We start from the raw sequence: 26,576 nt of genomic DNA on the forward strand, positions 1-26,576 counted from the left end.
TCAAGGTAGCGCTACAAGCGGCACAAATGATAACTTCAGTGGCACCATCTTCAACCTCATTTAAATGATCGGGGAGAAGGTGGTACAGATTTCCATCTGAAGGGGAGCGATATACATTCATCAGTTCCCTTACTATCTCTGGCCTCTGCTCGTACATTTCGGCGGCTGAATCATCCAGTCGAAGGCATTTCATAAACGCCTCGTCCTGAAGTCAATACTTGTGTGACTTCACCATATCACGGCAGCAGCCACACGCAGCAGCGCACAGGCAAACATTCTCTAGATTATACTCGGCTTGGAACGCTTCCAGACCATCAGCTAGCAGGGCTGTAGAAACTGGTGCTGGAATCATGGATGCCAGTTCTTCTCTCACAGAAAGTATCAGGTACTGTCCGAGACGGTCCACGACCATGACCTGAAGCAGCATAAAAGGAAAGCAGAGCTACGTCAACGTTATCTTCCCTGCAAGATTGCAATAGTTGGCTATACTGCTGGCGCTCTTCACGCGTCAAAGAGGACACCATTGCATGATTTATTTCCTCTACCATAGACCGCACAGTTTCCATGTGCGCAGCTGCAGTAGCATGACGCGAATCAGCACGATTAAGCCTCCTATGCTCATTTCTTGCATTTGTGTCGTCCGACGTTTCCTGGGACCGGCGCTGACTCTGCCGATTACGGGCGATCTGTAGTCGACGGGATGTCTGTCCTGACGTTTCCTGGGACCGGCGCTGACTCTGCCGATCACGGGCGATCTGGACTCGACGGGATCTCTCTTCCGACGTTTCCTGTGACCGGCGCTGACTCTGCCGATCACGGGCGTTCTGTAGTCGACGGGATCTCTCTTCCGACGTTTCCTGTGACCGGCGCTGAATCGCCCGTTCACGCTTATTTTGGAGACGACGGGATCTCTCTTCCAAAGTATGTTTTTGCTGACGCATCCTATCACCTATTTGGCGTCTATTCTAATTTAATTTCCTCCTCCTCTCCCTATTTCTTTAAGTATGTTTTTGCTGACGCATCCTATCACCTATTCGGCGTCTATTCTAATTTAAATTCCACCTCGTCTCCCTATTTCTCTCCCTCTACATCAGGGAGTCGTATACATAATACGACGATATATTGGTACGGTATGGGACAGATACGCCAGCAAATATTGTGGACAGCTGTTATGAACAGTCCTGTAGAGCCTTTGTAGTCACAGATACGGGACAGATACGGGATAGCTCCAGGCGTGACACAAACAAACAAACACCAAACAAACACCAAATTAGCGCCAGATGTTACTGAAGTAACGTCTTCTGCATAGCTACGGGAATAAAATTTGTTTACATACATAGACTAGACTAGTCTTACTTGAATGGCTTCAGCAAGCCAGCCATTCTTGTGAGACTGACTGAACATGTTGCTTGTGTACTTCAAAGAAGTACTTGGTTTGAAGCATATTTACTGTACATTCCGATCACATTGACAAGTAAGCATCACCAAACTCAAAGTGCGACTGCATGCACATGCGTTGCTCGTCACAATAGCACTAGCTGTGGTACGGTGCAAAGATGAGGACTGCTGAAATTCTCAACTCCAACACGGTGCACATGATCGCAGTACACTCTGTGTTACGTACATAATTACGCAGTGGGCCAAGTAACTTCGCTGGCTAGTACAAATGGTCGGTACAATCTAGTCTCCTCTGAAGAACCCTGGGCTACTCAGAAACAACGATACTGCAAACAAAACGGAGGTTGCCTTCGGCTTGGATTCGTCCATGATGAACTCCATGACATGATCACGGGGTACTTCGATAACTTCGATGAGCTCTCCCTCGCTTTCCAGACCGCCACCTTTCCCAGTTTTCATCTCATCTGTAACCTGAACAACCCAACCACACATTCGGAGACACACATGCACATACACATGCACACATACACACACGTACACATACACACACACGTACAGACACACATACACACCACACCACACACACAACAGCCCAAGCTTGTAAACTAACACGCATCGTTAGGTATCTATCTACCGTGTAAGACGGCAGAGCAAAAGGTGGACGCAGTGATTTCACAATACATTGCAGCAGCATGCAACCTCTGGAAGTGAAAGGGTCCGTGCACATTGCCATCACCACTTTTAAAAAACTTCTTACAAGAAACAGGCCACTTATACAGGTCTGTTTCAAACTGCTCAACCATGATGCCTATTATGCCATAATGGGCATTACTGCATTTTCTGCTTTCCGTTTCCACACCCCTCAATGAATTACTATAGTCATGTATATGTACTGCGCTGTTTAGGCCTCGGTCACACATGCACTTTTTTTGGCGGTTCCGCCAAAGCGTAACTTACGCTTCCGCGGAAAGTTTGGATTTCGCTACGCCAAAAAAAATGCGAGCGGAGCCTCCGCTTTGGCGGAACCTGCATGGTGGTGGCTTTGGAGTTTGGTGTGCTACTTCTGCACTGAGTTCTGGTGTTGTTTGGTTGCCGTTTGGTATTCAGTTTTCATATTGTTCTTCTTTGCCAATGAACTGTACGTTCTGGAGATCTCGCAAACAATACTGCATCGTTATGAGTGGATAATTGGTGAGGGAATCCGTCTCCCAACTCATTGGCCCCGTTCGCGGACGATCTCCAACTCTCTCCTTCTCTCTCCAAGCAATACGTCCACCAGAGTATGCAACACTAGGACTGCAACCAGGGAGTAGTAGAGTACTTTGCCACACCATCACTGCAACTGCAGGCATCCACGCAGTCGCTGGGTCGATGATGGATCATGGAGGAGGCAACGACACCCTGCTATAAAACTATTTGAATTTGATATTGATGTAAACTAAACTAATATTCAAATACACCCGTGCTGGGCCGCAGTGAATGTGCCCCAAATCCACGAGTGTACTTGACAGAAGACATTCAGCAGCCTGGCAGCGATCCACGATAGCTCTACTTGTACAAGCGAAGGTCGCTTCAACTCGGACAAGAAGGAGGCAACCGTCGGACACCCTGCTATACAACCAGTGGCGTGTCCAGGATTCGGCTGAGGGGGGGGGGGGGGGGGGGGCTGGGGTTGCGGCCGGGATCAAGGCGGGATGGGGTGGGGGTACATGACATCATGCTACTGTCCCAGGTCAGCCATTTTGAAAACCGATGTCAAGAAGCTCCTCCTGTAGCCCCCTTCTTCAACGGTTATTCACCCGAACGGCCCCAGAGACTGTTCCGGAGGATCAGCGCACCACACGGGGACAAGTGTCGAACTTGCTTCAAGTTCCCTTTCTTCGTGGGCCTGCGGGACGATCGACCATGATGTTTCGGGGAAGCATTCTCTGGAACGCTCTCCCCTCTGATTTTAGAGTGATACGTGTCCCTGGTCCCTTCCGAAAAGCTCTTTCTGCCATTGATATACATGTACTTACTTTGTGAATATCCTCGTTAAACTTTTATTATCTGCCATAAATTCCAACCTTCTATTCTATCAATCATTTGTGCATGCATGTCTATAAAATCAACCACGTGTTCCTGACTCCATGAAATTGTCTTTCTATTCTTTGACTCCATGAAATTATTGTCTTTCTATTTCTGACTCCATGAAATTGTCTTCATCTAAATTTTTCCTTTTCTTCTTTTGGTCCTTTCTGTCTTATATTATTATTATCATTTCTTGTTTTCCCTTGCATATCATCCCTTCATCATTCTGTGAGAACCTGTCCTATGGGCAGGTGAGAAGGCATCTCTGCCTGTTCATTTGGTGAAGTAAAATAAACAACAACAACAACAACAACAACAACAACAACAACAACAACAAGCCGTACATCTCACACACCACGAGCAGTATTTCTGTACACGCAGCAACAATGTACATTCATCGGTAAACTATACTTCAAATTTGCCGTTATGTGAGCGAATCAACTGCAATTATTCCCGTAGCTATGCAGAAGACGTTACTTCAGTAACGTCTGGCGCTAGCCAGGGTCCACACAGCTTTAATTTGGTATTTGTTTGTTTGTGTGTTTGTTTGTTTGTTTGTGTCACGCCTGGCGCTATCCCGTATCTGTCCCGTATCTGTCCCGTATCTGTGACTACAAAGGCTCTACAGGATTGTACATAACAGCTGTCCACAATATTTGCGGGCTCCTGTATCTGTCCCGTACCGTACCAATATTCGTCGTATTATGCATACGACTCCCTGATGTAGAGTGGGATTTGGAAAGAAATAGGGAGACGAGGAGGAAATTAAATTAGAATAGACGCCGATTAGGTGATAGGATGCGTCAGCATAAACATACTTTGGAAGAGAGATCCCGTCGTCTCCAAAATAAGCGTGAACGAGCGATTCAGTGCCGGTCACAGGAAACGTCGGAAGAGAGATCCCGTCGACTCCAGAACGCCCGTGATCGGTAGAGTCCGGCGGTACCAGGCAACGTCAGGACAGACATCCCGTTGAGTCCAGAACGCCCGTGATCGGCAGAGTCTAAGCCGGTCCCAGGAAACGTCAGGACAGACATCCCGTCGAGTCCAGAACGCCGTGATCGGCAGAGTCAGCGCCGGTCCCAGTAAACATCAGGACAGACATCCCGTCGACGCGCAGAAAAACTAAATCTGCAGCCTCTTTTGCCGTCGAACAGGATACGTATTTATATAGGAGACTGTAAAGTTATGTAATGTCCAAATTTCGACGTGAGCAGCAGGTCACTCGCGTTGATTTTTTCGACGTGCGAGCCAAATAACGCGAGCTGAACTTTCGCGTCGCAGACATCCCGTCTACGCGCAGAAAAACTAAATCTGCAGCCTCTTTTGCCGTCGGACACGATACGTATTTTAGGAGACTGTAAAGTTATGTAATGTGCTCCACAGGCAACCATGCATTCGGCGTCGTCATTGGCTCAACAGGTCAATGTAGATGTATTTCTACAAAAAGGCCAGAAAATCCGATTCCTGTATTAAAATCAACTAATGTTCGCTTGCGATTTAATTTCGCTGATTTCGCCGCTTGGTACCAACCGGACAAAGTAAATCGCAGGCCAACGTTTGTCATACAGTAAGATCGGGCGCCGAAGAACGCAGGGGCTCGAGCGCAGCCTAGGAAAGTTCTTAAATTTTTGATTCTAGCCAGACCGTTCTTATTCACACGTACGCGCCCAGCGAGTCGAGTGACGTCATGACGTTTGTCATGTACATGTACATGTACATGTACATGTAGTGCAATGTAGTACTTCTAGTGGGGGGGGGGGGGGGGGGGTAGTGGGTGTCGTAAATGGGAATGACTGTACATGTAGCAGTTACTGTTTACACGTGTACATGACATGTACTCACCTCCCATACATGTACAATGTATAGACCTTATTCGATAACGTGACTTTTGGACTCGCCTCCAGGGATTTGTCATAAGCTAGGGCACGCGTACGAGAAACGAGTGGCAAGAAAGGCCCAGTTTGTACAAAAGAGTAGTAAAATACCGGTATTTATCTACTCCTATGTTCGCACACAGAGTCCACTGTGCACTGTATTTATATCATTATCTCATGGCACATCATGATGACGGCCAATAAAACTGAGACAAGGGTGAAAGCCAACCACAGCAGTAAAACAGATAAAAGAATACAAATAAGAGGCAAAGAAGGCAAAGGAGGAGACAAACCAGCAGGATATACATGAAACCTATAATTGAGCAGAGATTTTAGCAACAAAATTATCCATCGACGTGCTGGTCTTGGCCTGCGTTGGTAATGTTGCCCAAAACACATAGCCAGCAAAGATCGGGGATCTAGTGAATAGGGTGGAGGCAGCGCGTGGGAGACTGAGTGAGTTCCGGGTGTTCCGTGTTTCGGAGAACCAATTATAAGCCTGCATATGCAAGGGTATTTTATTTAGTAATATTTTATGTATGAGAACACAGAGGTGGTACTTATGTCGAGTGGAAAGGGGACTGATCTTGGCAATTTCGTAAAGACTAGCGGAGGGAAAGCGACGATCTTTGCTAAATAAGATTTTAAGGAGCATGCGGTTATGGGTTTCTAGCTTGTTCAATACAGTAGTAGTTATGCCACACCAAGCAGTATCACAGTAGTCAAGTAAGGGCAATATATAGCAACGATAAAACAAGCGTTTGCAAGAAAGAGGAAGATGTCTACAGTGGGCTTGAAGAGCCCCAAGGATGGAGCTTGTGCGCTTGCAGACATACTGCACATGGGGTGACCACGACAATTTAGAGTCAATAATAACGCCAAGATGCTTATGCTCTTCAACAATGCGAATAGCAACACTTGAAGAAGGAAAACAAAGTGGCAGGGAAGGGGGAGAAGGGGAAATGTACATAGCTGCCGTTTTATCAACGTTTGGCTGCAACTTCCAATCATGCATCCAGGTTATAACTTTCCCAATGCTATCTTGCATGGCTTCGTGCAGGCGTATAGGGCAAGCATTGGAGCAAAGCAGAGCTGTGTCGTCAGCGAAAAGGCTGACACCAGGGGCAGTATCGGGGAGGTCATTAATATACAGGAGAAATAGCAGTGGCCCAAGGATTGAACCCTGGGGGACTCCAGAAGTAACGGGTAAAGGCTCCGATAACACAGTTGAGAGGCGTACAAGCTGATGTCGGTTAGAGAGATACGATGAGAGCCAGCCGATAGCCTTGCCATCAATGCGATATACTGTTCGCAGCTTAGCTAAGAGACCCCTGTGCCAAACAGTGTCGAAAGCCTTTGCGAGATCGAAGAAAACTAAACCAACATGGTTATGGGCGTTCCGGGCGGTGTGGATGTCTTGCACGAGGCGGGTAACCTGGTACCTGGTGGAGTCACCCCGACAAAAGCCCGACTGTGCTGGCGAAAGTGAAATGCGAACATGATCATAAATGATGTCATATACAACACGTTCGCACACTTTTGATAAAGTAGAGAGCAATGAGATAGGGCGATAGTTGCTGGGGGTGGTGCGTGGTCCTCTATTTTTGTAGGTGGCCACGACTACCGCAGTTTTCCACATGGCTGGGAATTTCCCTTCACGAAATGACATATTCAAGATAATTGACACAGGATAGGCAACAGACGGAGCAAGAGCTCTCCAAACTTCGTTGGTAATTCCGTCTTGACCAGGGGACTTGCCAGTTTTCAGATTACGGAGATATTTCCTCACTTGGGCTGTACCAGTCGACAATGATAGGAGGGACGCAGGTATTGAGGGTGAAGGGGTGAGTGGTGGTATAGGCCACGTAGGGTCGTCAGGAAGTCCAAACGACGTAAACTGCGTGTTCAATATGTCTGCTATGTCTGCGGGATCTGTTGCTACCGCGCCGTCTGAAGCTGTCATTGATCGGATCGGCTCCCGACTACAGTTCTTACGGAGATGGCGGAGAAATTGATGGAGACTAGGGCGATCATGGGAAGACAGGGTGGCATGAACCGACTGTACATACTGACGATGGAGGGTACGTGACAAACATTTCACTTCGTTACGCTTGCGCTTAAAGGCAATGAAGTTTTCACTGGTTGGATACTTCCTATAAATGCTATACAAATCTCGCTTCAGTTTCACAGCACACTTGAGGTCCGGAGTGATCCAGGGTCGGGATGCATCCCGCATAGTAGGACGAGGCCTAATGTAGTCTCCTGTCCGCGGAATAACTTTGTAAGGCAACAGATGACGATGGAATGCTGACTGTAGTAAAGCATCAAACAGGACAATGGCATCATCAACATCAGAATGCCGATGAAGTAATGACCAGTCCAACCTAGACAAGTCTTCATTCACAACCTGCCAGACACGGGTAGGCACTTGTTTATACCTGTACTGAGCCTGGGGATGGAGGGACGATTTAGCAGTCGCTTGTGGTGTCGAGCACGATGCATAGTTGAGCGTACAAACAACCTGCAGATGATCAGATGTGCCAAGAGGAGCTGCGTGGTCGACTGAGAGGACATGTTGGGGTTTGTTGGTTACCAACAAGTCAAGACATGAGTTGGCACCCGCTGATGAAGTGTATGTTGGGAAACTCACTAGTTGTTGGAGCCCAAGCATTGAAAAAACTGTCTGTAGGTTGGTACCGGCTGTAGAGGTGGAGTCAGAAGAGCACCAATCATTATGTTTGGCATTAAAATCCCCCGTCAGGAAGAAGTCACACTCGTTATAGCAAGAGGACTGTATAGCATCGACCAGCATATCCGAGAAGAAGGACAATTGTTCCGCCGTTTGGGAAGGGGGTCGATACATGCAACATACAAGAATAGGGTTAGGGGTGCATTGAGACTTAACTTCCACCCAGGTAGATTCACAGCCCTGACGCTGCAGGTCGGGTCTGTGGAGAATATGTTGAAAAGCATCAGTCCGGACAAGCACCACTGAGCGCAGATCTCTTGCTACTCCCTGGTTCCCGGGTAGTGCTGACCCGAATTTGCTAGCAATTCTTCTAGCAAAATATCGAAGAATTTTGAAAGGGAATTTGCTGGCAAAATGGAGCAAAATATCGGTGTGTTGGCTGGGAATTGGGAGATTTTACACATATACGGTGCACATGACTCATTTCGGCACAATTTTACCAACACGTGACTCACTTTTTCTCATTTTTGCCAACACGTAACCCACTTTCGGTCAGTTTTCTCACACGTGACACAAATTTTGGAGCAAAAAGGGAGCAAAATATCGAGTGGCCTAGCAAAATGAAAGCAAAATTTCGACGATGCACGAGCAAAATTATGCCGCAAAATATCGAGATTCAGCTGGCAAATTCGGGTCAGCACTATTCCCGGGACCCCGGTTCACGTGATTGTGACGTTTATCGAATAAGGTCTATACAATTTTAAAAGTGTTCTTAAATCTGATAATTCTAGCCTGGACTGTTCTTAAATTTTGCCGGTTTTCCAGCCTGGGTGTTCTTCGGCGAGGTGTTCTTCGGCGCCCGATCTTACTGTATAGGCAAATGATGCATGATTGAGCAATGGATGCATGTGAGAGCAAAAATACCGATCGATTTCAAATTTGACGTGAAGCTGCGCGTCACGTCGGAAATAACGTGCATCTTAACCTCTCTAATCGAGAGGTTTCTATTTCTCATCGGCCAAAATTTGTTGATTTACAATATAAGGAGATAAAAATAATAGAAGGAGCAAAACAAAAGTAGATGATTATTAGAGAAACAACAATCCGCAATAAATTCTGCAAATACTTTTGCCTAACTCATAATATTCAAACCGATTGAAACGTTTTTGCAATACAGTGATGTGGCCAATGAACGGAAAAAGACAATTCCATCAGTTCTTATAACATGTACGATGAGCTAGGCAAAAAAGCATAAAAGCATAGCGTAGGGCCCTGAGCTTCCAAGCTCTCTCGTTTATGCGAGTAACAATTTCTCACCGCTCTCAAAGCATCCTTTACATAGGCAGCGGTACTTGTGACTGTGCGCTGTTCTTCATGTTCTGGCTGCTCGCTGACAACAGGTTCTTCCACGTCTGGCGGAGTGTGACTGTTGTAGCGACCTGACTCACAGAGTATTACGTCATTCTACAAACGCATGCGCAAGAAATAAAATCATGCTCTTTGGTCACAACTTCTTCGTTGTCCGGTTGGCCAAAGTAGCCGTCGTCTAGGGCCCGACGTAAAATCCTAAATTGGTGACCCCTGACGCTGCGCTCTTCGGAGTTTTGAGCATGCCATCCCCGAGCTCGGCCCGCCGCAGTTTCTTGCTCGCCTCAACTCTTGGGATCCCGTCAATCGCCGGCTGTTGACGTAAAACTTGAGCCTCACCACCACTGGATCCGCCTCGGAGCTGCTGTGGCCCCTGCCACCCTCCCCGGCCCACCTGGATACCCCGCTATCCTGCCACGGCATCGTCCAGTCGTCGTCGTCGTCCGTATTCGTCCTGGCCTCAAGCTGGAAATTGGCCACCTCCACCCGTCGTACCAGCTCCCTCACTGTGCACGCACGCAGGCACACGCCCGGCACCGGACCCCATGAAGCTGCGCTTGCCTCCATCTGTCCCCGCCGCACTCGGCACGCCTCGCCCCAGTGCAGCGCTCCTGCTGGTATCCCGCCAAGCCTGCAACATGCAGCCGCCTCTGACATGATAATACTCCTCTGTCAGGCGTACATTTCCTTTCTTTCCGCCTCTGACACGATAACACTCCTCTGTCACGCGTACATTTCCTCTTTTCTTTCTTTCTGCCTCTGACATACTCTCCACCTCTGTCACGTTAACACACCTCTGACATGTTAACCCGCCTCTGTCATGCATCTCTCTCATTTCCGCTTTCTGCATTTTGATTTTTGTTTCGGCATTTGTGCCACGTTGTTTAACAAATTTCACACATGCAGCGCTCTCGCTTGTACATATGTATCATATTATTATATTTTTGCCCTTCCGCCTTGTACATGCTGCGCTTTCCTTTCTCTTCTCTTTCTTGTTTCTTGTTTATCGTGCTTCGCTCCTCCCGGCCTCACCACTGGCGGGGGAGTACTGTAGCGACCTGACTCACAGAGTATTACGTCATTCTACAAACGCATGCGCAAGAAATAAAATCATGCTCTTTGGTCACAACTTCTTCGTTGTCCGGTTGGCCAAAGTAGCCGTCGTCTAGGGCCCGACGTAAAACCCTAAACTGTCAGTCCGCTCCGAAAGTTCAACTGGAATAACAGCGACTTCATCACTCCCACTGTTTCCTGTTGGAGCGGCAGCAGGAGTTGCGCCGCGACAGGAACGCTTTACAAAAATTCCAGGCTCTGCTGGCTAGAGCTTGGCCTTTTGGGATGTCCCTGAGACATCGAAGAAAAGCCTTCGAGTCAACCAAAACACGATTCGAACGAGGATGATCGCCTGAGCCCTCGGCATTCGAATCATGTTTTGGTTGACTCGATCGAAGACTTTTCTTCGATGTTTGTACCGTTGAAGACGCGTCGAGCGCGTCCCAGCAGGCCAGGGATCACATGCACACTGTACAACAGTACACAGTCAGGTCACCGTGTTTCTGTAGCCGTGCATGCTCACTGTACGTAGACTCTACTCTGTAGACGTAGACGTATAGGATACTAGGGAGGTTTAGTTCCCACGTAACGGAAACGCGTAGATCTACGTGGGTGATCCACGTAAAGTGGATGAAGGGCACCGACGTTGCAATGTTGTGTTAAGTCACACGGAACAAACAAAAGCATAAAGCGAAAGGCCCAAACCTGGTCAAAGACGAAGCTACCCGGGCCTAAGAAGCTCATCCAATATTTTGATTTCGTGCCTCGGAAACTTCTTCAGCTGAGCACCCTCACAGCTCGCACAATGCGCTCCGTTCTGATTTTCACCCACGTTTTGGCGGAACGTGGGTGAGCCTCCATACACGGTATGTTGTGAATCAGAAAACGTCTGTACGTGGGTCACTGAGTATCACGTGGTACACACACGTAAAGTACCCACGGATTACGTGGGACTAAACCTCCCTATTACCCAAGTACGAGGGTGTTACCTCCCGAATATCATCCCGACTGCGTAGCAGGAGGGATGATATGAGGGTACGGTAACACCCGAGTACGCGGGTCAATATCCTACTTATCCCAGGTACATCTACGCATTTTGGGGATCGACGCAACTGCGTTCTGAATACAATTACCAAGGTACAGCTATACCAAAAACAAGATGCTGCCTTTCTTTTCAATCCAGTCAAGGTTTGAGAGCGATGGAGCTCGGGAGACAAGTTGCATTTTAGTAGTTGGACTAGAGAATTTACGAAGATTGCACTGTTATGATACATAGTCATTTGGTTCGAAGTAAGGGCCATACTTCAAGTCACGGCAAGATACCACGTCATTATGGAGGCTGGTGCTGACTTCCTTGTCATTGGATCGGCGTGGAACTTTCAACGGTTTGGGATCCTTGCTGAACACTGTCCGTGCAGGCAGTAACCACATTGTACATATCGTCGGACATTGGCACCAGTGAGTAAAGTGCATTTCGTTGTATCAAGACTCTTCGTTGTATCACTCTCGGACACTATGCAATCAGTAGAACGTTGATCTTGTTATATTATAGGCATACTGGATTTGTAGCAGCATCTACGTTTTAGATTGTTCTTGTGGTAATCGTACTGGATACAATGTCATGATAATCACTGCGGGTCGCATCTTGCATCCATATCTTATCTACATCACACATGGATTGCTGAGCTCTTCTTCTTTCACACTGTTGAATATTCTGTACAATATTTTTCCTCTCACTTTCACGTCTTGTACTTTTCGAGTTGTTACGGTATCTCTCCTTGCAATTAGTAAGTTTCACTCGGATGTTGATACTTTGTGTAGTTTTCGAGTTTACAAAGAGTGAATGAGAACAGATGCACTTCGAAGTCTCCTTTGTGTCGTAGTGTTGAGTTGAATAGTGATTGGAGTTCGTTGTTTGTTTGTGTGGAATCTGGTTTCGGACGTAGTCGCGGAGGTAAGTTCTCTCCGTTCACTTTTACTGTACCGACGGTGCACTCTGCATTGGCATGCTCCCACCCTCTCACGGTTCTGTGTAGTGCATTTTGTCGCTGGGTTCTGATCGAAAGGCTCCAGTGGCAAGATGCATTGCATCGAATCGAGAGGGGGTGGGGGCATGCCAATGCAGGGTGCACCGTAGTAGGTACGGTAAAAGTGAACCCAGTTAATCTCATCCCGCGCGGGATTGTATTGGCTATTATTTCCCGGTCAGCAAGGCTCCTGATTGGCTGAAACAGGCCTATAGTACCGTACCATGGGATAATGTACTGTACTAGTCTGTAGTGTGTACAATCAACACCAGCTCGAGCACCGTACCGTGCAACCGCTTTTGGACAATCGTTTCAGGCCGCGCGCGCCCCGAGCCTAGTCTGGCTAGACCCGGCGCCCTGCCTTTTATTTTTCGAAACCTAGGTCGAAATTTTTGAGGGGGGGGGCGCCCCCCCCCCCCAAACCCGCCACTGATAACTATTTGAATTTGATCTTGATGTAAACCAAACTAGTAATATTCAAATGCACCTGTACTGGGCCGCAGTGAATGCGCCCCAAATCCACGAGTGTACTTGACAGGAGACATTCAGCAGCCTGTCAGCGATCCACGATAGCTCTACTTGTACAAGCGAAGGTCGCTTCAACTCGGACAAGAACATCTAAAATTTCATAGGACGTGCTGCATTTGCATTCTCTCCGCCAAAGCTGAGCGTTGAGGAGCACAGTAGTCCGCATGTATGTGTGACCGCTGCATCGTGTGGTCCGCCAAAGGGGCTGCGGTAGTTCCGCTTTCCGCCTCCGCAAAAGCGGTGCAAGCTTTTCATGTGTGACCGCGACCTTAGCAGTCAAAGTGCATGTAGACATGCAAGGGGAATGGTCACATATCTGGCCAAAAGGAGTTGCGCTGCATAGCATCATTCATTATGCTCCGACATTACGCAGCATGCTTTACGCTCTAGCAAGTACGATGTCCAGTGCTGCCAAACCGTCCGATTTTTGAAGGCTCTTCCGAAAACCGGTCCGAAAAGGAAACGTCCGAAAAGCAGCCAAAATGTCAGGGATCAGTACTTCCCTATGCAGAAGTCCTGTATTTTCACTTTTCAGCGCAACTGAAGGCACAAATCACTGTACATGTGCTTATAAAAAGGCTAGCGTAAAATGCCTGGATGGCATACATGTATAGACTGCACTGTGCATTACAACTTCGGGGTGCCATATCGGTTACTATGGCAACAAAGCGAATTTTCATGGTATTTTGGGCGATATTTTGAATTCTATGGAAAAAAAATTCTAAGGAGAAAAATTCGCACCATGTGGCCAGCCTTGGCGGTGAAGGGTGTCCGATTTTGGGCGAAAAATATTTGGCAGCACTGGGTGTCATAAGTAGCATGTCACGTAGCTGCATGCCGGGGTGAATACATTGTCACGTTAGGCACACTCACCTCGGCAAAGAACAGAACCTGGCGCGAGCCGCCCACGCCCACGTTACTCTGGTACGAGGTGACACGGTGGACTCGCGACAGTGGCACGTCATAGCCACACTCCTCCAGCACCTCTTCGCGCGCTATCTCCGGTAGCGACTTGCCGCTCTTGTCGATCAAGCCAGCGCACAGCTCGTAGCAGCAGGCACGCGCAGGGTCGACGGGAGATTGCGGAAAGTGAAGCTGGCCAGCCGGCGCACGTGCCTGCTGAACACCATTGCCAGCGGGAGTTTCAGCGGGACCATCTCCGGCAGTCTGGTCAGTGAGACCTGATGCTACAGTTGATGCTGTGCTGCTGCTGCTGCCGTCGTTAGCAATGTGCTGGTGGACAAGATGCATGAGCACAGCTGGACAAGTTAGAAGAGTGACAATTTGGAGAGGGACAGTTTGGAGAGCGACAGTTTGGAGAGTGACAATTTGGGGAGGGACAGTTTGGAAAGGTACAATTTGGAGAGTGAAAATTTGAAGAGTGACAATTAAGAGAGGGACAATTTGAAGAGTAATAGTACAGCTGATATCAAGCAAAGGCGAAGAACATATGCCAGATTCAAACAGTGAATCTAATACTGTCAGCGAATTGTCTACGTCAGGTCCACACAATAAGAACGTTGACTACAGTCTTTCATGGTTGAGGGTACAATGTATCCAAGAAACCAAAAAAAAGGGTGGACTGTTTCCCCTTGCCCCCCCCCCCCTCCCAACTAGTATTTACTGGCTAGAACCCTGATTCTCTGGTGGACATGGTCCTAGCACAGGAAGTGCAGTGCTGCTCGATAAACTCCAGTCGCGTCACTCAAGTACGCACCGGGCGTTGCGCAGCCCTAGACTTGCGAACACGGTGCTGCGGAATGATGCAAGGCGCACACTTGAGTGACGCGACTGGATTTCGTTGAGCAGCACTGTAGTTCCAATGCTTGAGGCGCTCATTCTCTTCTATAGGCAGCGCCAAGAGTGTGCAACTCAAGCATACCCTGCTGCCCCATCACACACGTTTCCACACACTAGTTTGTACAGGATTAAGTGGGGGTTTGTGCACCACAGGTCCGGGATACGTCTAATACTACATATTTACCGCAGCGCGCATTGCATCCTTAAAATGACATCAACCTGAAACTCTGTCGGAACAGCACTCATAGTGGAGTTGCACACTCTTGAGGGTTATGTACTCTTGGCATCGGCTCTTAGGGAACTGATACGGCTGACGATGCTCGCTTTTTAGATGATCACACTCTCATCTACCCACTCAATTGTCCTCTCTTTCTCTCTCTCCCTCCCCTCTCCCTCTCTGTCCGTCTCTCTACGTCTCTCTCTGTCCCTGTCTGTCTGTCAGTCTCTCTCACGCTCCCGCACACAAAAACACACATGTACCGTATTCTCCGCAGTATCAGCCGCACTTTAAACACACGTAACTCAGCCCGAAAAGGCTTATACTACCATGGTCAAATTAACCGTGAGAAACAGGGTAGATATTTCGTGACAAGAGTTCTAGGTGTAACTTACACTCCGAAAAATGCGGTAAGTGTGCTGGCGTGTGCGTGCTTGTGCTAGACACATACATCGTATGCTAATAACTATTACACTTTCCAGTTGCACATGGAGGTGCGTCTCATCAGAAGTCTACTGTAATATCAAAGGAGCCCTTACCTGGTCTAAATTGCTTTACAAAGATAAAGACATCGCGTGACGTATTCAGCAGTAGTACAGCAAGACTAGAGAGAGAGAGAGAGAGAGAGAGAAATAATTGTGAGTCATTCTTGTAAAAAAAAGGCAACATCACAAGCCTGAATTTCAAGATGAACCATGGGCACCAAGCCTGAATTTCAAGATGAACCATGGGCACATAAGCCTGGTTCTGTGTAGACATACAAAGAAAGACCTAGTTTGAACACAAGCCTGATGAGAAGAGAAACCTGGCACTTCCAATGGATTGGATAAAAAAATAGCCTGGCCACTACATGCAACTTAATGGTTTGCCCAAACGGGCCGAAGTTACGGGCACTTCGGTCTACCGGGTACCCTTTGGGCGAGTTTTAGCGGAAATATTATTACTCTTTTGTCATTTTTGTGGGGAGATGCCATAGGCCGTATCTACTGTATAGTCTTTCTCCATCAAAACGAATAATTATAATTCGGAGTTCCGGACATTTCGAAGTCAACAGCAGTGCCCAGTCCCGGACCGCCCGGGTAAACAGGGTATGAGTGTACCCGAAACGATTTGCGTTTCGACCCCGGATTTGGAAGTTCTTTGTCCTCCTCGGTCTATGCAACTCACGATCGCGGCCTCGACCTGCTGAAATACACATGACTTATGATTACAGTCGCACGCATCATCTCCCTGTATGCTACAACTCCCTGCTGTGAATCAAGAATATTTTCTTCTTAAAAAGAATCTGTATACATGTGCATGAAACCTATACAGCCCCCGTATTCACACACAGCTTTCAACACAGCGCCACAAGACCCACCAATATCTCTCCTGGCATGTATACCAGTAGCATCCTCATGTTGCCCGATGATTTGCGAAGGCATGAAACTCAGAGAATTCAGAACAGCGGTGACAGAAGGCACTCTTTCTGGCAGTGGCCGTCTTATTGTTGAGAACTGGGAAAAGTTGTCCCTTGTTTGGGGTGGTTGTCATGTGGTCACGTCTGTGGCTGGCGCCATATCATCTGCTGCATCAGGATCTCTACTGCCTGTTGCCAGTGCGGATGTCACTGATTATGATATGGCTGAGGATATAAGTGATCTTTTCCTTAACGACAACTGTCCACTTTGTCGGTCGGATAAGGGTGAAGGAAAAAGGTGCGGGCAATCAGGAAAAAGTTCAGAACAGCGGTGACAGAAGGCACTCGTTCTGGCAGTGGCCGTCTTATTGTTGAGAACTGGGAAAAGTTGTCCCTCGTTTGGGGTGGTTGTCATGTGGTCACGTCTGTGGCTGGCGCCATATCATCTGCTGCATCAGGATCTCTACTGCCTGTTGCCAGTGCGGATGTCACTGATTATGATATGGCTGAGGATATAAGTGACCTTTTCCACAACTGTCCACTTTGTCGGTCGGATAAGAGTGAAGGAAAAGGTGCGGGCAATCAGGAAAAGTTCAGAACAGCGGTGACAGAAGGCACTCGTTCTGGCAGTGGCCGTCTTATTGTTGAGAACTGGGAAAAGTTGTCCCTTGTTTGGGGTGGTTGTCATGTGGTCACGTCTGTGGCTGGCGCCATATCATCTGCTGCATCAGGATCTCTACTGCCTGTTGCCAGTGCGGATGTCACTGATTATGATATGGCTGAGGATATAAGTGACCTTTTCCTTAACGACAACTGTCCACTTTGTCGGTCGGATAAGGGTGAAGGAAAAAGGTGCGGGCAATCAGGAAAAAGTTCAGAACAGCGGTGACAGAAGGCACTCGTTCTGGCAGTGGCCGTCTTATTGTTGAGAACTGGGAAAAGTTGTCCCTTGTTTGGGGTGGTTGTCCTGCGGTCACTTCTGTGGCTGGCGCCATATCATCTGCTGCATCAGGATCTCTACTGCCTGTTGCCAGTGCGGATGTCACTGATTATGATATGACTGAGGATATAAGTGACCTTTTCCACAACTGTCCACTTTGTCGGTCGGATAAGGGTGAAGGAAAAGGTGCGGGCAATCAGGAAAAAGTTCAGAACAGCGGCGACAGAAGGCACTCTTTCTGGCAGTGGCCGTCTTATTGTTGAGAACTGGGAAAAGTTGTCCCTTTTTTGGGGTGGTTGTCCTGCGGTCACTTCTGTGGCTGGCGCCATATCACCTGCTGCATCTGGGTGTCTGCTGCCTGTTGCCAGTGCGGATGTCACTGATTATGATATGGCTGAGGATATAAGTGACCTTTTCCACAACTGTCCACTTTGTCGGTCGGATAAGAGTGAAGGAAAAGGTGCGGGCAATCAGGAAAAGTTCAGAACAGCGGTGACAGAAGGCACTCGTTCTGGCAGTGGCCGTCTTATTGTTGAGAACTGGGAAAAGTTGTCCCTTGTTTGGGGTGGTTGTCATGTGGTCACGTCTGTGGCTGGCGCCATATCATCTGCTGCATCAGGATCTCTACTGCCTGTTGCCAGTGCGGATGTCACTGATTATGATATGGCTGAGGATATAAGTGACCTTTTCCTTAACGACAACTGTCCACTTTGTCGGTCGGATAAGGGTGAAGGAAAAAGGTGCGGGCAATCAGGAAAAAGTTCAGAACAGCGGTGACAGAAGGCACTCGTTCTGGCAGTGGCCGTCTTATTGTTGAGAACTGGGAAAAGTTGTCCCTTGTTTGGGGTGGTTGTCCTGCGGTCACTTCTGTGGCTGGCGCCATATCATCTGCTGCATCAGGATCTCTACTGCCTGTTGCCAGTGCGGATGTCACTGATTATGATATGACTGAGGATATAAGTGACCTTTTCCACAACTGTCCACTTTGTCGGTCGGATAAGGGTGAAGGAAAAGGTGCGGGCAATCAGGAAAAAGTTCAGAACAGCGGCGACAGAAGGCACTCTTTCTGGCAGTGGCCGTCTTATTGTTGAGAACTGGGAAAAGTTGTCCCTTTTTTGGGGTGGTTGTCCTGCGGTCACTTCTGTGGCTGGCGCCATATCACCTGCTGCATCTGGGTGTCTGCTGCCTGTTGCCAGTGCGGATGTCACTGATTATGATATGGCTGAGGATATAAGTGATCTTTTCCTTAACGACAACTGTCCACTTTGTCGGTCGGATAAGGGTGAAGGAAAAAGGTGCGGGCAATCAGGAAAAAGTTCAGAACAGCGGTGACAGAAGGCACTCGTTCTGGCAGTGGCCGTCTTATTGTTAAGAACTGGGAAAAGTTGTCCCTCGTTTGGGGTGGTTGTCATGTGGTCACGTCTGTGGCTGGCGCCATATCATCTGCTGCATCAGGATCTCTACTGCCTGTTGCCAGTGCGGATGTCACTGATTATGATATGGCTGAGGATATAAGTGACCTTTTCCACAACTGTCCACTTTGTCGGTCGGATAAGAGTGAAGGAAAAGGTGCGGGCAATCAGGAAAAGTTCAGAACAGCGGTGACAGAAGGCACTCGTTCTGGCAGTGGCCGTCTTATTGTTGAGAACTGGGAAAAGTTGTCCCTTGTTTGGGGTGGTTGTCATGTGGTCACGTCTGTGGCTGGCGCCATATCATCTGCTGCATCAGGATCTCTACTGCCTGTTGCCAGTGCGGATGTCACTGATTATGATATGGCTGAGGATATAAGTGACCTTTTCCTTAACGACAACTGTCCACTTTGTCGGTCGGATAAGGGTGAAGGAAAAAGGTGCGGGCAATCAGGAAAAAGTTCAGAACAGCGGTGACAGAAGGCACTCGTTCTGGCAGTGGCCGTCTTATTGTTGAGAACTGGGAAAAGTTGTCCCTTGTTTGGGGTGGTTGTCCTGCGGTCACTTCTGTGGCTGGCGCCATATCATCTGCTGCATCAGGATCTCTACTGCCTGTTGCCAGTGCGGATGTCACTGATTATGATATGACTGAGGATATAAGTGACCTTTTCCACAACTGTCCACTTTGTCGGTCGGATAAGGGTGAAGGAAAAGGTGCGGGCAATCAGGAAAAAGTTCAGAACAGCGGCGACAGAAGGCACTCTTTCTGGCAGTGGCCGTCTTATTGTTGAGAACTGGGAAAAGTTGTCCCTTTTTTGGGGTGGTTGTCCTGCGGTCACTTCTGTGGCTGGCGCCATATCACCTGCTGCATCTGGGTGTCTGCTGCCTGTTGCCAGTGCGGATGTCACTGATTATGATATGGCTGAGGATATAAGTGATCTTTTCCTTAACGACAACTGTCCACTTTGTCGGTCGGATAAGGGTGAAGGAAAAAGGTGCGGGCAATCAGGAAAAAGTTCAGAACAGCGGTGACAGAAGGCACTCGTTCTGGCAGTGGCCGTCTTATTGTTAAGAACTGGGAAAAGTTGTCCCTCGTTTGGGGTGGTTGTCATGTGGTCACGTCTGTGGCTGGCGCCATATCATCTGCTGCATCAGGATCTCTACTGCCTGTTGCCAGTGCGGATGTCACTGATTATGATATGGCTGAGGATATAAGTGACCTTTTCCACAACTGTCCACTTTGTCGGTCGGATAAGAGTGAAGGAAAAGGTGCGGGCAATCAGGAAAAGTTCAGAACAGCGGTGACAGAAGGCACTCGTTCTGGCAGTGGCCGTCTTATTGTTGAGAACTGGGAAAAGTTGTCCCTTGTTTGGGGTGGTTGTCATGTGGTCACGTCTGTGGCTGGCGCCATATCATCTGCTGCATCAGGATCTCTACTGCCTGTTGCCAGTGCGGATGTCACTGATTATGATATGGCTGAGGATATAAGTGACCTTTTCCTTAACGACAACTGTCCACTTTGTCGGTCGGATAAGGGTGAAGGAAAAAGGTGCGGGCAATCAGGAAAAAGTTCAGAACAGCGGTGACAGAAGGCACTCGTTCTGGCAGTGGCCGTCTTATTGTTGAGAACTGGGAAAAGTTGTCCCTTGTTTGGGGTGGTTGTCCTGCGGTCACTTCTGTGGCTGGCGCCATATCATCTGCTGCATCAGGATCTCTACTGCCTGTTGCCAGTGCGGATGTCACTGATTATGATATGACTGAGGATATAAGTGACCTTTTCCACAACTGTCCACTTTGTCGGTCGGATAAGGGTGAAGGAAAAGGTGCGGGCAATCAGGAAAAAGTTCAGAACAGCGGCGACAGAAGGCACTCTTTCTGGCAGTGGCCGTCTTATTGTTGAGAACTGGGAAAAGTTGTCCCTTTTTTGGGGTGGTTGTCCTGCGGTCACTTCTGTGGCTGGCGCCATATCACCTGCTGCATCTGGGTGTCTGCTGCCTGTTGCCAGTGCGGATGTCACTGATTATGATATGGCTGAGGATATAAGTGACAAGGAAAAGGTGCGGGCAATCAGGAAAAAGTTCAGAACAGCGGCAACAGAAGGCACTCGTTCTTGCAGTGGCCGTCTTATTGTTAAGAACTGGGAAAAGTTGTCCCTCGTTTGGGGTGGTTGTCATGCGGTCACGTCTGTGGCTGGCGCCATATCATCTGTTGCATCAGGATCTCTACTGCCTGTTGCCAGTGCGGATGTCACTGATTATGATACGGCTGAGGATATAAGTGACCTTTTCCTTAACGACAACTGTCCACTTTGTCGGTCGGATAAGGGTGAAGGAAAAAGGTGCGGGCAATCAGGAAAAAGTTCAGAACAGCGGTGACAGAAGGCACTCGTTCTGGCAGTGGCCGTCTTATTGTTGAGAACTGGGAAAAGTTGTCCCTTGTTTGGGGTGGTTGTCATGTGGTCACGTCTGTGGCTGGCGCCATATCATCTGCTGCATCAGGATCTCTACTGCCTGTTGCCAGTGCGGATGTCACTGATTATGATATGACTGAGGATACAAGTGACGATGATCGGGAAGTCTTAGAGGACTTAGAAATGCCACAGCAGCTCCCAGCCCCCAGCATGCCACCCTCGGCTCCAGTAAACAACAAAATAACAGATTTCACTCCCTCTGCAAAGCGGAAGAAGCTTTCGAAGAACTTGTCAGCTGCTCAACGAGACACAATTTACTTGGACATGACGCGCCAAGAAAGCTGCCACGAAAGAAAAGCTTGTTGGCCGTTGGAGAGTTCGAAATTTGAATATCCCCCCCCCCCCCCCCCCAGGTGATTTTTAGTGGATAACTTTAGTCAAGACCACTTGTTGGTGCTTGGGGACATGTAGCAGACTATGGTGGTGGTCTATCACCAATTTCAGGACATAACCTCACCGCTAATGGCCCTTGAAGATTGCTTTGCTTTTATAAGAATGAAATAGCGCTTTTAGTGACTTTTTGAATACAAATCCCCATCTAGTAGGGTGCAGTCACCCAGTTTCGGTGGAAGTGGCGAGTTCGATTGGGAATAAAGGAGGAAGGGAGGGTCTCAGCTTTCTCGGGCCAAGACCATTCGGCTCAGCATCCCGAAGACTGAGACAAGAGTTTTGACATCGGCACCTGGGCGTGTACACGGGCAGCGGGCGTTATACTGGGTGGGCATTAATAGGGGCGCTTACGGTATTGTATACTGTATGCATAGAATGCATAATGAAACCCATATCTATGTACGGAAGGTGTGGTGAGCAGTTCATAAATACATCAATATTGTGCGTATGAACAGGGCTTTACATGAAGCATTCTTGATCTACACCATACTGTTAAGCCTGCGCCTAGACTGCAAGTCCCGGAGAAACAGGGTCTTTTAAACAGGCGACTCTTCAAGACAGGTTCTACATAATTATAGACATCGTTGTGTGACTGAGACAGTTAGCCTCTGAACACAGGCCAGGCCGTCTGTATTGGCTGGACCAGTTACACACAGTCACTATAAGGCGCGTAGTGGCTGTGTGTGGTCAAGCCAATACAGCTGGATACAGGCATGTCACTGGAAAACAAATTCTGGGCTTTACCTCTTTTTCTCCAACACTGAAAGAGGGCTGGTTGACTAAAACTGGGTCCAGCCGCAAGCCAGACCAACTGGACTGGCTGCCACACTCCAGCAGGTGGTCACATTAATACGACAGTGCCACTGTCAAACAGAGACATCACTAGATACACATACCTGTCATGGCTGAGAATGTAGTCCCAGCTTAATGAATGTCCATCCTGCAGGAACCAGACACAGAAAAAAAGCAGCACTTAGAGCCGCATGACGCTATCCTTCATGCCACCACCGCCCGCTTCACATTCAATCAGGCCTCATGCGGGGAAAATAGTACGCACATGCGGTGTATCTTCAGTACATATAGTATACACACATCTCCTACAGTGTCCTTCAAGTTACTACATGTACATGCAGCTTATAACCCATAGTCAGCAGTACATGTCATTACCCATCGTCCTTCCCTCTAGGCTTTGCAAAGAACTAACAATACAACGTATTCACCCCGCTCCGTATCCATGCGACACTCAACGATTTTCTAGCCATTACCCAGCGCACGCTCTGTCTTTGCCGTGGGCCCTCAGCTCTCAGCACGAGTTTACTTGTTCGATATCATCGGTTGCTGTGCACTATGGCACAGCGTTGTCACTCCCGCCTCTACGTCCCCGATATGGACACGAGCCGCACGTTTTACACTGCGAAGCAACATGTACTGGCGGATGCACTGAGCACTTTCTACAAAAGGGAAGAACCCCAGTGAGCTGAGGTTGATACAGCTTCTCCAGTCCACAACCTAGCTACAGGCACACGCGCAGGTGTCCCGGGCCTAGGCATGTTTTCAAAACTACTGTGGGCGTATCATGAGGAGACAGCATGCATCAGCGGTCCTGTTTACCATCTTCTTGGAAGCTGCACCCTGCTACCTATGTGTAGTCATGGCGCCATGCCCACTGGCTGAAATCCACCGTCCCTTCGGCCGGGACTATGCGGACAACCTTCACTTCATCAGCATTGTGTAACTGTTGAGCAAGCTGTTTTAGACGCACGGGCGTCGGAGCCAGCCCGGCTCAAACTGGACCAATATCTTAGCCGATGTTTTTCCTCCTCATTGGCTGGCCCCAGTAGAGTCACCCACATATTGAGAAAAAAGTGCTCCCAAAAGGCATGGTTTGGCTTGATTTTTTTCAATCATTTCCCGGGGCCTCTCTCTATTACGCCCTTCCGGTGATTTGGCCTGTCAAGGATAGCTTCCGACGTCCATGTGACAGATCTTAGGGTCTTGGAAGCTTGACAGAAATGCCTCTACAACTGAGTGCACCAGCACCAGTTGCGGCATAAGGAGGAATGGCCATATACAACTAACAAGCTGGGCTCCCTACCCAGTGATGCGAAGGATGCTGCTCGCAGGAGAAACTTCGCTCAGATCGCTTTCCGCTCCATGTTTATGATCTGGCTGTGCAGACAGATCCACAAATTGAATACGGCGCTGTGGACCCTGGCCAGCGCCAAGCGCTACTAATCGTAACGTCTTCTGCATAGCTTCGGGAACAATAAAGCCCATCCTTATGTATAACCGTGACTCCTGATCACTCTATAGAGTGAGAAGCTGGAACGCTGGGAAGCATTCCATCGCACTTCGTTGCAGCAGATACTTGAACACATTAAACAGCCATATTCTCGCACGTACTCAGGCCATGCCGATCGGTGCATGCAAAGCACTGAAGTATTCTTGGCCGCATGTGCGGCTGCCTCTACAGTCTGCAAGCTCCCGGTCAGCTTGCCATGGGTGCATTTCATTCCGCTCTACGCACCATGCTGAAGGTTGCTTCTCGGCCCAGAACGACACTCTTGATCATCACCCAGAAGCACCCGTCAGCATGTGGCTTGCAAGAGATTTGTTCTGTTTTCCTTCCTATGTAGAAGCTGATAATCAAACTGGCTGTTTCCCAACAAGGAGGTCTAAAATCATGATGTTCAAAACTTCATATGTCCACGATGTTGTGTAACGTAGGCATATAGACCACCATCTAGGCCCAGACAGATTCTGCTCCGCTCGCCTCGATATGTTGCCGCAACATGTTGCTCGAAATCTTCGATATTTTGCCGAGCCTGGCAATAGAAACCCGATATTTTGCTCCGGAAAAACGTGTATTTTATCCACTTCCCATACAACATTTCATAAAATCGCACTGTCGGTTTCTCAACACGGGTTTTCACAAACGTGTCCCTGGGTTTTTCAAAATAATGTTGATCCACAGTCAGTGAATCCCAGTGCTATTTCGGCGACAAGATCTCGTCCTTGGCAGTGCATCATGCTGAACGGGTAAGAAACAAGGAAATCCAAGTATCAGGCATCGATTTTACCCAAAAATCTCGATATTTTGCTCCGATTTTTCCGGCAATTTCCGCTTTTCAAATTCTTCGACATTTTGCTGAAAGAATTGCCGGCAGGATCTGTCTGGGCCTACCACCATCACCACTTCATGTACTCTATTAGTATTACTCTGATAACCAATGATGATGGGCACCTACCCGTTCGAAATGAAGACGGTATGGCCTCACGTATCGAGAACTGGCCAGCTCTGATACTCTCAAGTCAGATACGTTCTCCATCTACGAGTACCGTGGTTTTCCCCAGCTATATCCAGTACAGGCCTGGGGTGCAGCAAGCAGAGAGTGTCACAAATGGGTTGCTCTGACTTTTTCTACCACAACACCTTGCTCCAGCTATACTAGTATACGAGGCATTGCAATAAACTCTTGCGAGTTGTGTCTGACTGTAAGAGTACGAGTGTGAAACACTGAATATTTGAGTGAAAACCAAAATCTCGAAATAAAAAATCGAAATCACGTCAAAGAACAGCGCAATGCTGGCGTCGTCATCTTCTAAAGATCATGTTACCAACTCACGTCACTGCCAAAACTCGAAAAGCTACAAAACTACAATGACTATGTAGTACTTGTAAGTTGTACAAGTCATGTACAGTCATGTACTTGCAAGAGTATTATAATTATAACCCCCCATACTCTTGCTACTTGTTGTAGACGTCTAGACCTGACCATACCTTGTCATCGCTTGTGTGTCGGATCGAGTTATTCACTTGTATAAATAATCTAGTCAGGAGTACGAGGTACAGTCATGTTTATGTACTGCATGCTGTAGCTAGCTCCGCCTTGTTGTAACAAACATGCCGTCACCGTCAAAACAACACGTCGCGAGCTCTCTTCACTCTTCTTACTCCTTCACTTCTGCTTATCATCATGATGATCATTCTTTGACTTTGTTTGAGTAAGTACTATTAGTTTGACAGTGCAGATCAGATCCACGTATGTCTTGACTTGATCATGATGAATATTAATTATTGAGTCGTTGACAATGAGAAAATAATTACAAATTCTTACATGACACGTGATCGTTGCCGGGGCCATGGCCAATAGGCGATCTTCCCGCCGCGGGCATAATCAGGCCATCAGGACCGTTTGACGTCATTTCGCGAGTTTCAGGACCGTTTGACGTCATTTCGGGAATGTTCGGACCGTTTGACGTCATTTCGGGAATAATTTTTCGACCTTTCGACCTTTCGACCTTTGACCTTCCCTAATATGTTGCTTCGCGATGTAAGAAATCAAATCAAGCACGCTCTGTCTGTCATGATGGCTGAATCTTGCCCTTGCCTGCAGCCCTCGGGCCTACGGCCCTTGGGCTGCAGGCTCGGGCAAGATTCAGCCATCATGACCTCCTGAGCGTGCTTGATTACATACTTCTTACATGACACGTGATCGTTGCCGGGGCCATGGCCAATAGGCGATCTTCCCGCCGCGGGCATAATCAGGCCATCAGGACCGTTTGACGTCATTTCGGGAGTTTCAGGACCGTTTGACGTCATTTCGGGAATGTTCGGACCGTTTGACGTCATTTCGGGAATAATTTTTCGACCTTTCGACCTTTGACCTTCCCTAATATGTTGCTTCGCGATGTAAGAAATCAAATCAAGCACGCTCTGTCTGTCATGATGTAGTCCATCGGCCAAGTCTCAAAATCGAAAGTGGTGATGCACTGAGCTTCCAACTAAACGCGACCATACCCAGCACGTAGAGAATAATTATATCAGAGAACACTATTCCGTTTGTTGGACGTGCCGAATTCAGTCCAGGCCGTCGATACGAAGCGTTCTTCGTCGCCGAGTTTTTTACTGTGCGCTCCATTTGAGAGTGCGCAGAGTTC

The 26,576-nt window shown here is 48.2% G+C and overlaps 1 protein-coding gene across 1 annotated transcript; it reads right to left on the minus strand.

Annotated features, from left to right (window-relative positions):
- Nucleotides 1–1,555: 1,555 nt before the first annotated feature.
- Nucleotides 1,556–25,155, minus strand: LOC135805288 (uridine diphosphate glucose pyrophosphatase NUDT14-like). The gene is made up of 5 exons (XM_065319306.1): nucleotides 24,884–25,155; nucleotides 22,532–22,575; nucleotides 15,567–15,631; nucleotides 13,884–14,269; nucleotides 1,556–1,869 (listed from the first exon to the last, which is right to left on the minus strand). The coding sequence occupies exons 1-5, from the start codon at nucleotides 24,962–24,964 to the stop codon at nucleotides 1,681–1,683; spliced, it is 765 nt and encodes a 254-aa protein (XP_065175378.1). The 5' UTR covers nucleotides 24,965–25,155; the 3' UTR covers nucleotides 1,556–1,680.
- Between the last annotated feature and the right edge of the window lie 1,421 nt (nucleotides 25,156–26,576).

The sequence above is a fragment of the Sycon ciliatum genome, chromosome 1 (assembly GCF_964019385.1).
Source record: "Sycon ciliatum chromosome 1, ocSycCili1.1, whole genome shotgun sequence".
Taxonomy (NCBI): Eukaryota; Metazoa; Porifera; class Calcarea; order Leucosolenida; family Sycettidae; genus Sycon; species Sycon ciliatum.